The 17,080-nt window shown below is 41.3% G+C and overlaps 1 protein-coding gene and 1 long non-coding RNA gene across 2 annotated transcripts; both read left to right on the forward strand.

Moving 5' to 3' along the window:
- Positions 1-742: 742 nt before the first annotated feature.
- LOC130997882 (uncharacterized) lies at positions 743-1,469 on the forward strand. Its single transcript, XR_009093239.1, has 2 exons — positions 743-1,183; positions 1,280-1,469. It is a non-coding gene; the product is annotated as an uncharacterized LOC130997882 (long non-coding RNA).
- A 602-nt stretch (positions 1,470-2,071) lies between these two features.
- On the forward strand, positions 2,072-3,341 carry LOC130998381 (calmodulin-binding protein 60 D-like). Its single transcript, XM_057923800.1, has 5 exons — positions 2,072-2,092; positions 2,170-2,233; positions 2,334-2,494; positions 2,576-2,779; positions 3,246-3,341. Exons 1-5 carry the CDS (start codon positions 2,072-2,074, stop codon positions 3,339-3,341), a joined length of 546 nt encoding a protein of 181 aa, XP_057779783.1.
- The last annotated feature ends 13,739 nt before the right edge of the window (positions 3,342-17,080 follow it).

A 17,080-nucleotide genomic window follows, 5' to 3' on the forward strand; every position in this document is an offset into this window, starting at 1 on the left:
GGGGGTGTACCATCTTAAGGGCCGCTCTGCGGAGGTGTACCATCTATGTTCCATTAAGGGCCGCTCTGCGGGGGTGTACCATCTATGTTCCACTAAGGGCCGCTCTGCGGGGGTGTACCATCTTTGTACCATCTTGAGGGCCGCTCTGCGGGGGTGTACCATCTATGTTCCACTAAGGGCCGCTCTGCGGGGGTGTACCATCTTGAGGGCCGCTCTGCGGGGGTGTACCATCTATGTTCCACTAAGGGCCGCTCTGCGGGGGTGTACCATCTTTGTACCATCTTGAGGGCCGCTCTGCGGGGGTGTACCATCTATGTTCCACTAAGGGCTGCTCTGCGGGGGTGTACCATCTTGAGGGCCGCTCTGCGGGGGTGTACCATCTATGTTCCACTAAGGGCCGCTCTGCGGGGGTGTACCATCTTGAGGGCCGCTCTGCGGGGGTGTACCATCTATGTTCCATTAAGGGCCGCTCTGCGGGGGTGTACCATCTATGTTCCACTAAGGGCCGCTCTGCAGGGGTGTACCATCTTTGTACCATCTTGAGGGCCGCTCTGCGGGGGTGTACCATTTATGTTCCACTAAGGGCCGCTCTGCGGGGGTCACTACAAGAATTAAGGCCATAGACAACATAAAATAGACAACATATATCAAAAACCTGTCATCTATATCTCAATAGATGACACGCAGTAGATATTGCGTTGTCTATAACCATGAAATTAGACGATATTTAACCAAACGCGTTGTCTAATAGAGGTATAGACGACGGATTTCCAAGCCACGTCGTCTATAGAAGGGCGGTCATAGACGACACACCCGAAAATGTCGTCTATTGTATAATAGAAGACATAATTTATCACGTCGTCTATTAGCGCCTATTCATTCCCAACACGTCTGATAATTAGAGAGTTGTTAACATAAGGTATTAAACTAGAAATAAAGAAATGAAAGAGAAATAGAAGAAAAGAAGAAGAGGCAGGCAGTGGCAGCGGCCGCAAACCGACGCGGCCGCCGGCGCTGCCCGCACCACGGCGGTCCGCGGTGGCTGCCAAGTGCCTAACAGAGATAGAGAGATAGAGAGATCGTGAGAGGAGTAGAGAAAAGGAAATAGAGGGAGAGGTAGAAATCCGATGCACAGGTCCCGCCATCGCTGTCCCCGGCCTCTGAAATCCGATTCAGCCTTTAGGTTAGTTGTTCTTGTTCACTTGCTTGCGTCAAAAAGTCAAATTAGGGCTTGATTTTTTTGTTGTTCAAATCAGGACTTGATTTTTTGCTAAATTAGGGCTCAAATCTTCAAACTAAAATTAGGCTCAAACTGTTTTTTCCTGCCGCCGCCGGAATCCCGTGCCTCGCCTCGCCGCCGATTCGACATTTTAGAGGTTTCTTCCCATCCTCCTCCAATTTCCGTCGAAGGCCAAATTTCAAAGTGCTGAACTGATTTTGCCCTAGCCGCTCATAGACCCCCCTTCGCATCAGCCTCCCACCCACCTCCAGCGTTCAGAATCTCTTCTCGCCTGCACCGAATTCCCGTCCCTCGCCTCGCCGCCGATTCCATTCGATTGGAGGTTAATTTCAGAGATTTCTCCCCATCCTCCTCCAACCGCCGTCGAAGCCCAAGCCCTCTGCCGTAGCTGTCGGATCCCAGTCACCAACGACGCTGCCGTCACCGTCGGATCCAGGTAGCATATATCTTTCAAAGTTAGAGATTTTTTTTTTAGGCCTTGAGGGGTACCAATACTTGAGGCCCATTATAGTAGGTATTTTGATTCTATCTGTACTTAAATAGTAAATAGACTGCAATATATAATATTGTTGAGGTCAATTTTTTAGTTATTTGACTAAAGTTGCTTGATACATGTGTGATATGGCATTGCATAGTTCATCTATTAGTGGTGCTTAACTTGCTTTACATACTGCTTATCTCGGATGATAATCTGTGGTTTGTAATTTATGAATGGAATGACATTTTGACAACCAGGTTAGTGAAGAGGTAGAGTGTGCCTTGGCAAAACTGGGCCCTGCCAAATTAAATGGAAGGTATGATGACACTATGACTTAAAATTTTCTTTAGCTGATGGCCAGTGTTCTGTTTTTTGTATGATTGATGGTTTGCTAGCATTAATTCAAGTAATTTAGTTGGAATACTTCTTATGCTTGTTAAGTTGAATATAGAACCTTTTTCGAATCCGAGAAGCCAAAACAGATGCCTTCACTGTCAAGGATCACAGAGGAGAATGTAAGCTTATTTTTGGTTAATGCACATTTGCTCTCGCATCATGCTCATCCACAAGATGTTAAACTTTGTATTTCTGTTTTATTTGGTTTAACATATGTAGTATACAAGAAACATTATCCGCCTGCACTTAATGATGAAGTTTGGAGATTGGATAAGATTGGTAAAGATGGATCGTTTCATAAGAGGCTGAATAAAGCTGGAATATACACTGTGGAAGACTTCTTGCGACTTGTAGTGAGAGATCCGCAGAAACTTCGACACGTGAGATATATTTTTCCCCTTGCGTTTCCTTCATATACTCCTTCCTGCATGCTCATAATGGGTACTCTTTAACCATTTCAGATACTAGGAAGTGGAATGTCAAATAAGATGTGGGATGTCCTCGAACAACACTCGAAGACATGCGTCTTGGGTGGAAAACTCTATGTTTACTATCCTGATGAGCCAAGAAATGTGGGAATCATATTCAATGATATCTATGAGTTGAGTGGTCTGATTGCCGGTGGACAGTATCATTCAGTTGATTCCCTTTCTGACAATCAGAAGGTCAGTGATTTCAAAGTAGTAATGTCATTGGCTGTCTGATTAAATTTTTACTACTCACTAGACTATGTATTGGAAAATGTTACCACTCTCTTTAGTAAAGGACTAAAATTTCTCCATACCAGAATTTGATGGTATCATAAGTTTGGTTGCCTTGCCACAGTAGAGCCTAGATCAAGATGCAGTTAGTTTGCAAGCAGTTTTTATTTTGATTATTATTAGAAAGAATTGGTATGGCCAGTCAACAATTTTATAAGTTAATTCTTCATAAACAGGTACTGGATGATTGATAGCTACCATAGTTTACTATATATAATATATTTGATGTTCCTCTCTATTCTGGGCCTCTGTTACTCAATTGAAGTTGAAATGTGGAAGAGTCTGGTTAAGTGGTCCCAGTAAAGAATTTGCGGCAATAAATTTGATTCTTCTAGTTGAACAGGGAGCTTATGTACGTTTTTCATGGCAGGTCTTTGTTGATACATTGGTGAAAAAGGCATATGACAACTGGACGCATGTCATAGAATATGATGGCTTCTCCATACACCACTTTCACAAATCATAAACAAAAATCTTATTGTATTAAGGTATGTGGTTTCTCAAACTCTTCCAATTATGAACATAAGATATCTTCTATAATTTTTTTGAATATCTTGAACTATGGATTTGACTCGATATACATGACATTGTGACAGTCATACACAGTTTATTTTTACAGTTTAAAGTTTGTGTATCTTGAGTATTGAGTTTGAGAGTTTGAGTTTGACAGTTTGAGACGTGAGAGAATGAATGATGATTTGTGTATGTTTTAATGTCTAATTGTTTGAGATCCAAAAACTAAGAAAAATCCTACAACATGCTTAAACTAATGATATATGTCAATTATTGAGGCCGCTACACACGAGACTTCAATTTCAAGTTTAAGAATAATTTAGAAAATCGTAGGTATATAGAGTATCAGTAATGCATTTTTTGACCTTTCGTAAATAATAATTTTACAAATGATCTTGTTTTCCACTATTTTATCAAATAAAATAGAAGCCACAATAGCATTATTGTGATGCAGAATTGATGAATTATATTTGATAACCGTGGTGAGTTAACTAATCACTATAGTAGTAATGTTTTGGAATGGCAGCCAGAAAAGAGATTGATGAAATGAGGATAGAGTGGGCAGAGTTTGTAAGTTCGATTGATGATGGTAAGTTTCATACAAAATTAATTCTTTAATATTTTTAGATCTAAAGTTTATAAACTAATACATTCATATTTTGATCATGCAGATGGTGTAACTTTGACACTCAAGTAACCTCATTTGTTTGTCTTGACTCAAATGTATTATGATGAACAATATTTTATTGAGTTTGATGTAGAATGTTTGTATGATGGATACTTTTTCAATGTAGGATGATAAAGAATATTTGAAATTAATGAATGACATTTTTATTATTCGTGTATATATTTTAAATTATTTATTATGAATTTTTAGATTTAATAAAATATTTATTTGAAAAAATAGGAGATTTAAGTATAACTGCAGAATTAAAATAAAAAATTGAAAAATTCAACGAATAGACAACATGCATGTTCGTGTTGTCTATTAGCTGATAGACAATGTGCATGCGCATGTTGTCTATTAGCTGATAGACGACGGACGCAAGCGCGTTGTCTATTAGCTAATAGACAACGTCTATTAGCTAATAGACAACATGCGCATGCATGTTGTCTATGCGCTAATAGACAACGCGCATGTGCATGTCGTCTATTAGCTAATAGACGACATGCACATGCGCGTTGTCTATTAGCGCCCCCAATAGACTACACCCACATAGATGACACACGATTTTCAAATAGATGACACGCTTCGCATGTTGTCTATTAGCATTTTTCTTGTAGTGGGTGTACCATCTTGAGGGCCGCTCTGCGGGGGTGTACCATCTTTGTACCATTTGAGGGCCGCTCTGCGGGGGTGTACCATCTATGTTCCACTAAGGGCCGCTCTGCGGGGGTGTACCATCTTGAGGGCCGCTCTGCGGGGGTGTACCATCTTGAGGGCCGCTCTGCGGGGGTGTACCATCTATGTTCCACTAAGGGCCGCTCTGCGGGGGTGTACCATCTATGTTCCACTAAGGGCCGCTCTGCGGGGGTGTACTATCTATGTTCCACTAAGAAAGGAAATGCCGTGACAGCATAGACTATTTCCAACAAATAACAAGTCTTTACAACGAGAGTAACATAAGCTAGAGAAGGAGGGATCTATTCAGTCAAGGTGTTGGGGAGAAGAAGGAGGATCCACGATGAGCTCTTCGACAATGGACTCCTCAACACGGACGGGCTGCACGACCTCCTGGATCACCGGATCCGACACCACTGGCAACTGGAATACAACCGAAGTTGCCTCTAGCACAGCTACAGACTGCGCAGCCTCTGGTACCACTACTTCTGTCTCTGCCCGCGCCACTCGTGGGGTAGACCCCCTCTTGCCTTGGGAAACAGGCACAGCCTTGGAGGAAGTCGAAGGAGGGTAGATCAGGGCCCCCCGGGATAATTTCCTCGAGGGGAACGCATATGGCCGTGCAGCTCATCCAGGTAGGGTGATCGGATCACCGGCTCTGCAGGTAAGGTGTCCCTCGGTTCATCCTTAGCAAAGAGTCGGAGGGCTTTATCCAAAACCGGAAGCCACCAACCAGGAGTTGAAGGAGCAGAAGGGTCAATGCCCAGCAGCTCGTTTAGACCGGTGTCATCCACTTGATCCAGTACAGCATCAAAGTCAAACCGGCTGCGTTGTTCGGCCGTCGCTCCCACCTGGTCAAGGGCAAGCCGACTGCCTTCCTTCACCAAGAATTGCATAGCAGGACCCATCAAGAGGAGCATGTCAGGAGAACGACGAAAGGCTTGAAGGGAATCCTCTAACATGTAGTGAAACAATAATTGACCCTGCGCAGATAAGAAGTACTGTTGACGGAACTCTTTTATCCCTTGCATGAAAGCTTGGTTCTCCTGGTCAGCAACTTTTGCCTTCACTTGATTCAATTTCGCCCGACATTCCTCCGACATCTCGTGCCTGACAGCCTCTAGTTCTTTCGCCTTGTCCTTGGACATCCGAGCAAACTCAGTCTCGATGGACTCCTTCTCCACTGTCATCTTTGATAGATCAGCCTGAGCTTGGCGCAGCTACTCCCGTAGTTCAGTGTTATCAGCTAGAGAGGCCATGAGTTCCTCTTCCTTCTCACGGAGACTAGAGGTCGCCCGGGTCATATGTCGGGAAGCCGACAAACATTTTACCCGCAACTGCACAGACACAATCATAGCTCATAACATAAACTAAAAATCCGCACACAGAAAAATTATAAAAACGAGAACACACATAACTTACCTGCTCCACGCCCAAGCACATATCGAAAGCCAGGTCCCCCATGTCCATGGCATCATATCTGCGCAGGTCGACAGAGGCGATCTGCGATTCCATTTGGGATCGACACTCTTGCCCGGTCAAATCCTTCAGGGCACGGGGGCCCGGGATCTCTACAAGGGAGTCGGACCTTTCCCCTGCCTGCGCAGCTTCAGGAGACGCATCACCGAGCAGAGCGTCGAAAGAATCCTTACCCCCAACATCAGGAGCAGGGACTTTCTTTTTCTTGGATGGCCGAGAAGAGACCACTGGTTGAGCCTTGCGACGTTTACGGGTAACAAGACCCTCACCTTCAGCGGAGCTCGCTTCACCCTCATCGCAGAGCTGAAGAGGTTGAGTGCCAGCAGCGGACAAAACCGGACTAGGTTGCCCGGGATTGAAGGATTCAGGGGTCATACGTTGCGCTGACCCGGTCCGTGGAGTAACATCTCCTTCGACAGCAGGATCGGGGAGGAAACGGAAGGAAGCAAGGGCACCGTGCTCCTTAGATCTCCACATCCCTGCACAGGAAGAGAAGCGATTAAGAAATGCAAAGCATTAACACGCAAAACAATACAAACACTTAAAATATACCGATGGAGGTTCGAGGATAACGAGAGAAGAGGCCAGCGCCAGCCAAGACAGAGGGAGAATCAACTAATTTTAGGACATCAAAATCCTCGTTAACAAAAGCTTGGCCTAAGAGATCGATGAGGCTAATTTCCAGGGCATCTAGAGGTTTCTTGTTTGGGGGAGAGGAGTGCTTTGTCCGATGCCATTCTACCTCGTTAGTACCAGCATAGTCTGCCCAAGTCCCATTCCGCACTTGTACAAAAAAATATTTGTCGCGGAACTTTTTATCCATAGAGTGAAGGTTACCCAAGAATTTCAAATTCATATTGGGCTTAGAGGTGAAGTTGTAATGGCAATCGGTCCGTTTGAGGATGTGGGTCTTGTGAAACAACTCCACACTGTGGGGATAATTATTAACAGCGCAAAGGATATGAAGAATGTGGGCCCTCCGAAGAGAAGAATGGGAGATTTGGAAGAAGGGGATCCTGAACCGCTCGCATAGTTCCACAAGGAAACCCGAAGGGGGTAAACGCAGGCCCGCCTTTACCTGAGCGTGCCAGACAGGAATGGTGTCCTTACGCCATTTTCCGTCCGCAGTCGGGCATATCGTCGGATTCTCGCTGCACCCGGAGTTTCAGTTCTGGTTCGTCCGGCTGAATACGTAACGACCCCCGTACTGCTGACATTTGGGCGGCGGTGAGGGTGGAACGAGGAAAATGACAGCCCTGGCACGTCATATCTTCCGCCGTGTTTATTAGTTGTTGTCTAGCACCCACGGTGGCCATGATGTACAAACGAGGGATTCACAGAAAGAAAAATGAAAAAAAAAGGATGAGCGCAACAACACAACCGAAAGAAGCGAGCAAATCGACGGGGATAATGGAGGAAGGAAGGACCTAACCTGGTAAGAGGAGTGATGGTCGGATGGGGAGCTTAACAAGAAAGATCGAAGACGGCGGGAGATCAGAGAAACCAGAGAAGTCCGAGAAAAAAAAATTTAGATGAGGGAAAATGAAGAAGAAGAAAACGAAGAGGCGGAGGTATTTATAGGGAAAGAATTTGAATTGAAGGGATAGGGGGAAATAATTACTAGGGTTGGGAAACGTGTAAGGGGAAAAGGAAGGTTGGGATTTCACTTCAGAATGGCAGTTAAAATTGGAGGGCCGAGATCTCACACTCATAAAGGCAGAAACGTGGGATGACGTAACAAAACACTCGAGAGCATCAGACAACATTAAATACGATGGGACAAGGCTTGTACCACGACGTCCAGCGCAGGCGACAACATGAAGCCCCCCTGCGCTGGATTACTTACTACCTTTTCTTGTACTGATTATTCCTATACACCTCAAAGCAAACACTTTTTTCTTCTATGAAAACTCATGGGAAAGCCCACTCCTTTTCATAGAATAGGGGGAGAGTAGCTGATGAGGGATAAGGCCCTCACCTGCGCAGCACCTGATTCATACCCCATATTCTGATAGCATTAATGATTAACTATTATAACGATTATTGTACAAATTGGGAAACTAACAGTGCAGGATAAAGAGTGAAGACCCTAGCGCTGACTTAAAGACAGTGCAGACGCCAATGTAGCCGAGAAGGCTGCGCAGACGCCAACGTAGCCGAGAAGGCTGCGCAGACGCCAATATAGCCTAGGAAGCAGCGAAGACACCAGCCCAGCCTAAAGGGTAGCGCAGGCACCAGCCCAGCCTAAAGGGCAGCGCAGGTTCCAGCCTAGTCTAAAAGGCAGCGAAGACATCAGCGTAGCCAAGAAGACAGCGCAGGCTTGTCTCAAGGTGAATGCCCGAAAATGCTAGCACGGGCAAGAGCTTCCCAACTACTTTCTGAAGGAGGCAAAAGCTGCAAAGCCGTTGGAGCAAGGACAGTTACCGGTGACAACGACATCAAGGACGCACTGAGCACGTGCCATGAAGAGAAAAGACAACTCTACCCCTCCATCTCTGCCCCTTATAAATAACACATCTGTAATAGAATAGAGGACCGAACTCTAGTTTTTACCAACATATATTTTGTATTCTTGAAGAACTATTCCATTGGAGAACGTTGAAGCATCCATCTCTTATTCTTCAGGTTTCAATCTTCCATTAATCCTCTAGTTTTAGGACGTTGGTGAACTGACCTCTCACCATCACTAAAGGCCAGAAGTCTGATAATCATAAAAATGCTGCTTCAAATTAACAGAGGGAAGGAAATAGGTTTGATCACAATCAGAATCACAATAAAAATCAGAATCCTGATCAGAAACCTAGAAAAGTGTGTTGGAATTGTGGTAAACCTGGGCATTTCATAAATAGGTGCAAGTTGCCTAAAAAGAATAAGAACTTTGTTCCTAATGAGCCTAAACAGCATGCAAACAATGTCTTTGAAGATGATGGTGTCTATATGGTCCATGACTATGACTTTCAGTTCATAAATTACTCAAATGTTGTGTCTAAGTCTGTAAGTTCAAATGAATGGCTAATTGACTCTGGTTGTACCTTCCATGTGACCCATTTTGAGCATATGTTTCAAAACCTTCAGTTGGTCAAATCTGGGCATGTTTCTTTGGCTGATGGTCAGAGTTGTGATATCTTGGGTAAGGGTGATGTCTGTCTGAAATTTGAAAATGGGAGTCTGCTCACCTTGAATGATGTTAGATTTGTGCCAAACTTGACAGTGTCCAAAATTGCTGACAAAATGCTAAATGGTTCTGTGAACTACTTGAGATTTCAATTTGAGAAAGATTCTATGCTATACTTCACTGCTCCAAGAAAGGGAGACTAATATGTTGTTTGTGCTGAGTCAGTCCCTTTACCTGTTGCTAATATGGTCCATGAGGATAAGTCTGCACTTTGGCATGCTAGATTAGGAAACATGAGTAATAAAGGCATGGAAATCCTGAAAAAGACTGGTGTGTTTGGTAATGATAAGATTTCTGAGCTTCCTTTCTGTGAACCATGTGTAATGGGAAAACATCATAAGTCTGCATTTCATGTATCTGTTCCTTATCCTAAAAAGCATGTTAGCACTGAAATCCTTGAGTACTTGCATGCTGATGTCTGGGGTCCTGCTAAAGTGCCCACTCATAGTGGAAACTTCTATTTTCTATCTGTCATTGATGATTTTTCAAGAAAAATTTGGGTCTTTTTAATGAAAAACAAATCTGATGTGTTTGAAAAGTTGTCAAATTGGGCAGCACAAATTCAGAATCAAACTGGAAAAAGGATTAAATGCATTAGAACTGATAATGGTCTTGAATTTTGTAATCATGCTATGGATAACTGGTGTACTGAGTCTGGTATCATGAGGCATAAGTCTGTTCCTTACACTCAACAGCAAAATGGAGTGGTTGAAAAGATGAATAGAACTCTCATTGAGAGAGTTAGAAGCATGCTTGTTGCATCTGGTTTGTCCAAACACTTCTAGGGTGAGGCCCTCATGACTACTGTGTATTTAATAAACAGATCTCCTTCTGTTCCCTTACTTGGCAAACTCCCTGAATCTGTGTTTTATGATAAACCTATCTGTTTAAAATATTTGAGAGTGTTTGGGTGTGCTGCTTATGTTCATCAAAATGTTGGGAAACTTGAACCTAGAGCTAAGAAATGCATATTCCTTGGGTATCCTGAAGGGGTAAAAGGCTATAGGTTGTGGGATAGGTCAGTCCCTGGGTTCAAAACATGTGTGAGCAGAGATGTGTCTTTCAATGAGCTTAATTTTCCTTGTTTACTTGAATCCTCACATTCTGCTACTCCAAGTGAGGTGGAGAAAATGCATGTTTATGACTACAACAGATATGAGTTCATGTTTACCCCATCCATGGTTCCTTCTGAGGTGGAACCTCAGCCCAATGATATCCATGATACTGAAAACTTGACTGAGCATGTTGAGACTGGCCCCACTCCCACCCCTGAACTCAATATTGATCCCACTAACCCTACACCTTCTGATAATAACCCTTTGAATGACTATCAACTTGCTAGGGACAGGGAAAGGAGGAATATCAGACCTCCTGCTAGGTTTGATGATTACAATTTGTCTTTATATGCTTTCAATGTGTTTAACAATGTGGACCACTCTGAACCATGCACCTATTCTGATGTTGTTAACTCTGCTGAGTCTGATAAATGGTTGGATGCTATGAATTCTGAAATGAAGTCTCTGCATGATAATGAAACTTGGATCTTAGTCAAGAAACCTGAGAATTGTTCAGTTGTTGAGTGTAAATGGTTGTTTAAGGTCAAGCATGAGACTGATAACATAAGATACAAAGCTAGACTTGTAGCTAAAGGCTTTACACAAAAAGAAGGCATTGATTATAATGAGATATTTGCTCCAGTTGTTAAATTCACCACTGTGCGCATTATGCTTGTTTTATGTGCTCATTTTAACTGGGAACTGAAGCAAATGGATGTTACTACTGCCTTCCTTCATGGTGACCTTGAGAATGACATCTATATGAAACAACCTGAGGGTTTTGTGAATGAGGAGTTTCCTGATCATGTATGTTTGTTAAAGAAATCTTTGTATGGTCTTAAACAGTCCCCAAGACAATGGAATCTCAAATTTGACAAATGCATGCTGAACTTGAACTTCTCTAGGAGTCAATTTGATCATTGCTTGTATTACTCCAATTCTGAACCTCCTGTGTTTATGTTACTATATGTTGATGACATGCTGTTGCTTGGTCCCTGTCTGCAAACCATTGAAAATGTGCAGAAAAGATTATGTGAAAACTTTGATATGAAAAATCTTGGTGATGCCAAGAAAATTTTGGGCATGAGCATAGAAAGAAATAGGGAGAAATCCACTTTGTTGCTACATCAATCTGATTATGTGAAACAAGTCTTATTGAAATTCAACATGGAAAATAGCAGATCTGTCAATGTGCCTCTTGGTTCTCATTTTGAATTAAGCAGAAAGCAATGTCCCAAATCTGATCTCGAACTTGAAGAAATGAGAAACATCTCTTATGCTAAAGCCATAGGTTCTGTCATGTACTTGATGATTAGTACTAGGCCTGATATTGCTTATGTTGTTTCTTGCTTGAGTAGATATATGGCAAATCATGGTGTTCCTCATTGGGAAGCACTGAAATGGTTGTTCAGATATTTGAAGTCTACTATGAATTATGGTCTGAATTTTGCTAAAGCTAAAGATGGCATTAAATGTGTTGGCTATGTTGATTCTAACTATGCTAATGATAGGGATAATAGGAAGTCCACTACTTCTTATGTGTTTACTCTGTGTGATGCCTGCATTAGTTGGAAATCCCAATTGCAAAATATTGTTGCTTTATCTACTACTGAATCTGAGTACATTGCTGCCACTGAGGCTGTGAAAGAAGCCATTTGGCTTGATGGTTTACTGTCTGAAATCAGATTTATTGAGGATAAACCTGTTGTTTTCTCTGATAGCCAATCTGCTATTCAATTATGCAAAAATCCTGTGTTTCATGATAGAACTAAGCATATTGATGTGAGATATCATTTCATTAGGGATGTAGTTGAAAAAGGTAATGTTTTACTTGATAAAATTCCCTCTGAATTCAATCCTGCAGATATGGGCACTAAGTGTCTACCAGTTGCAAAGCTGGAATCTTGCATGGAGACTTTAAACATTGGTCCTGGTTGATTTCCCAGCTCTTGTGTGTGGCAAGTCCAGCCTTTGTGGCTGCTTGTTCCTTCTTGTTTCCTTCTTAAGTGTTGTCCTTGTACTTAGGGGTGAGCAGAAACCGAACCGATAGTCAAAATCGAACCGAACCGAACCGTATTGGTGCGGTTCGGTGCCAATTCTATTGGTGGTCGGTTCGGTTCGGTTCTAAAATTCAAAAACCGAAAAAATTCAGGTTCGGTTTCGGTTCTGAAGTTTTGGTTCGGTTTTGCACCGAACCGAACCGACTAATATTAATATTTTATTAAATATTTATATTTTATAATATATTTAATTTTAGTTTTAAGTTTTAACCTAGACTAAGAAACCCTAAGACTTGTTTATGTTGCTATTTGTTAAACTTTGACATTAGAATTTGTGTTTTTGTGATGTTGGTATTATCATTGGGGATTTGACATTTGAAATTTGTGCATTTTTTACCATTTTTAATAGGTAATTTCGAAAAAAAGCAAAAAAAAAAACTGCACATTTCGGTTCGGTGAACCGAACCGAAATCGACGGTTTTACCGGTTCGGTTTTGGTTCGGTTCCGAGTCCCCTATTGGTGCGGTTCGGTTTCAATTTTCACCGTCGGTTCGGTTTTCGGTTTTGAGTTTTTGGTTCGGTTTTGCACCGAACCGAACCGATGCTCACCCCTACTTGTACTGTCTGTTGTGTTTTGTTCTGTTTGTGTGTCCGATCTGTCCTTGTTGTCTGCCTTTTGCTTTGTGTGTCTCTATAGTTTGTGTCTTGTGTGGTGTTGCTTTCTTGTTGTTTGTGCCTTGTTGTGTCTTCAATGATAACCCATTGGGTTTGAGAAATGGTGATTTCCCTCTGGGTTGATCTCTGTGGTTTGAGATTGAGTTAAATATGCTAATATTTCTCTCACCCTCTCTTGTCTTGACTTTGTGGCAGATAAGAGTAAAAATAGGGGCTGTGATGATAACTCCAACTCGATGGCTGGCCCTTCCATGGTGACTAAATGATCAATGTGCCAAAGGTGGATATGTGAGGTTGGCCCATTTCTCATTTATCTTCTTTTGTCTGGGCCAGCTTTTGGGCCAAGAACCGAGCCCACTTCTTACCCTAGCCCATCTCCCCTCCTGATATATCCCACCCCAGCCCCACTCTCTCTCACTTCACTCTGCGCCACTCCATCTAACCCTAATCCTCTCTCTCTCTCAGACCCCTCGACTCCTCCACCTTCCCACCGCCCTTTTGCCTTGGTTTCTCCATCGCCTTCAATGGCGATTTTCCCTCCCGTTATCCTGCTGCTCTCCTATTTATCTCTGATGCTCTCTCAAATGGGGAGAACCGAATTATCAAAGTGAGAAAGGCTCTGCTATTCCTTTCAAGTGTGGTTGTTTTTCTTTGATAGTACGGGATTCCCTGTGTGAGTGGTGGTATCATCGGGCCTTCCTGTTCACCGGAGCCCTGTTTGGTGGTTACCTGAGAAGTTTCTGAGCCATCAGAGTTCTGTACTTAGGCTCCTGCTGTTGGTGGCTCTGCTGGGCTGAGATCTAAGAAACCACTCCTCCATCCTACACTTTGGTCTTGATCAAACTGCTGCCGGAAGGGCTGCCGAGTTCAAGGGGAAAATCTGAGCCCCACCGTGTCCCAGGGACACCTTTTCCCCTTCTCTGAACTTCATCTTTTTCTTCTTTCTTTTATTCCTTTTCTTTTATCACCTTTACTTGCCTTCCTTCTCTTTTGTGCAGATCTGAAGAAGAGCAGGAAGAAGAAGTCAAAGATCAGCAGAAGTGAAGAAGGAACGGAGAAGAGAAGATCTAGAGATCTGAAGTGGGGAAGACAGGAGGTTCGGGAACCAAGTGGTGAACCCTGGCTAGGCGAAGATACCCAACACTGTGAATTGCCCTATTAGGGGAATTCATGACTTTACGTAGATTATTTGTGAATTGTGGGGTAAAATAGTTAGAATGGCTATTTTTATTTTTATTTTATGTTAATTAGGGGTTAGATTTTATTTTATTACTATTTTAAAGTGGTTATTTTTGTTAGTTCACTATATTATAGATAATTTGTTTTAATTTATTAATAAACAAACGTTTAGGGTTCTTTGTATTGAATATTATTGACAAATAAAACTTATTTTTAGGGTGAAATAATAGATCATTTCTAGGTGCACTGATAACACCCATGTTTCCATGGTTTTTAATGTTGATATGATGATAATTTTATAGGAAATTGAGTGTTTGATAGTTGTTTTGTGCTTAAATTGCTTTATCTTGTGAAACATGATTCTTACTCAAACTTTGAAGGAATTTGCAGGTTTATTGAGTTCGAATTTGGCAAACTATTCTGAAATAGAAGTTGTAGATCGTCTCGATATGAGTTTGTGAGCGCAAACGGATTACAAATCGGAGTTTGGACGAGAAAGTTATGGCCAAAACAAAAACCACCGCGCGCAGTAGTAAAAATTCGGCGACCTAAACGGCGACCGCCGTTTATGGGCATTTTAAAGAAGAAATTCGGCGAGCTAAACGGCGACCGCCGAGTTGGTCGTCGAAATCTCTGTTTCAGTTTTGCACTGCGAGTTCTAAATTCGGCGGGCGCCGATTTTGGTCGTTTTTCAGCACAAAAACGGCGGTCAACTCGGCGACCGCCGAGTTTGACCGCCGAATTTGGCAGGTTTGCGAGATTTTCCGATTTTTAGATTTCTTCTGGGTTCCAAACACTATATTTTACACTGATACTTTAAATAGGTCTTCTTTTGACCTATCTAGGTTTCTTTTTCAGTCCTAAATTTTATTTTCTCAGTTTCATAACTTTAGATTATTATTGCTTTCCAGTTTTTACAACTTGGATTGGATTTCCACAAGATTGAAGATTCAAGCCGCTACAATTGTTTTATTCAGAGTTTTATTTAATTCAGTTCTTTCAATTGTGTTCTTTTTAATTATGTTTATGATTTATTTTAGTATGTCTTGCTAGTTCTTTTATCTGAACCTAGGGTTTGTACATAGCTGATTAATTATGTGTGTATGATTTATTGATATCAATTTGCCCTCCAACTTGTGATTCATGATTCCTGGTGCTTAATTTCTTGTGAATTATTTGGCCAATAATTTACATGTCTAGCTGTTCAGTTTGAGTCTTGAATGCGATAATTGTTCAGCCGATTCAGGAATGCATGTTATACTAGTAGCCTTGACACTTGAATGGGATAGGTGAAACTGTAGGGAGCTATTCTTTGTGTACGCTTGGGAGTTAATTTATTCCTTGGAGTCTTGAATGTGAAGGGGGGGTAAATTAATCTACTTTCATAGGTGTTCGTTAGATAAGCTTGTGAATAGTTCTGTGATTTCTCATCAGGGTTGGATTAAATTGGTAATTGAATCAATAGATTAAATGCATATAATTAATTAGTAAAAGTACATCCCTAGGGTCAGAGTCTTTTATTATTTGAGTTTTTACCTTATTTTATTTGTTGTTATCTGAATTTAGTGCTAATCAAACCTTCCTACTTTTTGTTGCCTGTCTACTGTTATAGTCTGTTTAGGAGATAGCTAAAGTTATTTCGTTGTGTCAGTCCCTATGGATACGATACTCAGTTACTGATTATTTGCTACAATTGCACCGTGTTAGTTGCGGTATTTGTTGCTAAGAAATTAGTGATCATGCACCAAATCACAATTGAGTCGTTAATAAAAGCTTTGACAATAAAATTAAATTGACATTAAGTTATAAATGCTAGAATATAATTAGTAACTTTTAAAAAGTTATAATAGAATTATTAAAAGTTGGAATTTATTCCATTGTTTTCAATGAATTCAAACAACTTTCTAAACGGTTTCCAAAAAGGCAGCACTTTTTCCAACTATTATGTTATTGCTGGCAAATGGTTGCAATATTGAAGCTATAATATACTCCACTTAACGAAAAGGTAAAAGAAGTTGCTCTTTTGTACATAATTAATAGAAGCAAAGAGAAACTTCATTTACAGCATCCCCCCCCCCCCCCCCACCAAGTTTGAATTTAAATTTCCCATCTTGAACAAAATAAATGCGTGTTTAATTGCTTTTTTGAATGGATTGCTTGGATAATACACAAAAATATGCATTCAATATGAATTGTAGGGCTTGTAATTTGAATACATTAATGTTTACAAAATTAAGGGGCTCAAAATTTGTTTTCATATCACATTTAGTTGGAAAAACTGTAGAATTGGCGATGCATAATATATAGTGCATGAATAATGATTATATATTGGGTGCGTTTATGATTAATTTACAGTTCAAATAATGTCATAATCAATATTGTGGATGCATATATAGTACGAACATCTATACACAGTATAGACCCACATAAAATCCACTTATTTATATTTACCTATCTCACCCTTCTAGATACCTTAGCCACTAAGCAACCCTTTTGTAATTATGCATCAATTCGGGGGGGAAAAAAAGTGCATCAATTGAAAGATGTGTCTTCAATTTGTGCCAATCAATTTCAATATGTGCTTTACCACCTTTTCACGCAGAGAAATATGCATGATTGACTCGTGTCTTTACTTATGCTTAATAGAGACATTAGTGACATGTTAATTATTGTGCTTGTATTATAGAGACATTAGAGACATTATAACGAGTTGCAACTTACACGTGCCTGGATACTGAAAAACAAAAGCTCTAAGATAATTAATTTTGAATTTTTCCACTATGTGCA

The sequence above is a fragment of the Salvia miltiorrhiza genome, chromosome 8 (genome assembly GCF_028751815.1).
Source record: "Salvia miltiorrhiza cultivar Shanhuang (shh) chromosome 8, IMPLAD_Smil_shh, whole genome shotgun sequence".
NCBI lineage: Eukaryota > Viridiplantae > Streptophyta > Magnoliopsida > Lamiales > Lamiaceae > Salvia > Salvia miltiorrhiza.

Bases quoted from the DNA above. Each gene is read 5' to 3' on its own strand.
- LOC130998381 (XM_057923800.1), top strand. From the start codon at position 2,072: ATGGCCAGTGTTCTGTTTTTT. The intron at 2,234-2,333 runs GTAAGCTTATTT...TAACATATGTAG, and splicing joins CAAGGATCACAGAGGAGAAT to TATACAAGAAACATTATCCG. The intron at 2,495-2,575 runs GTGAGATATATT...TAACCATTTCAG, and splicing joins ATCCGCAGAAACTTCGACAC to ATACTAGGAAGTGGAATGTC.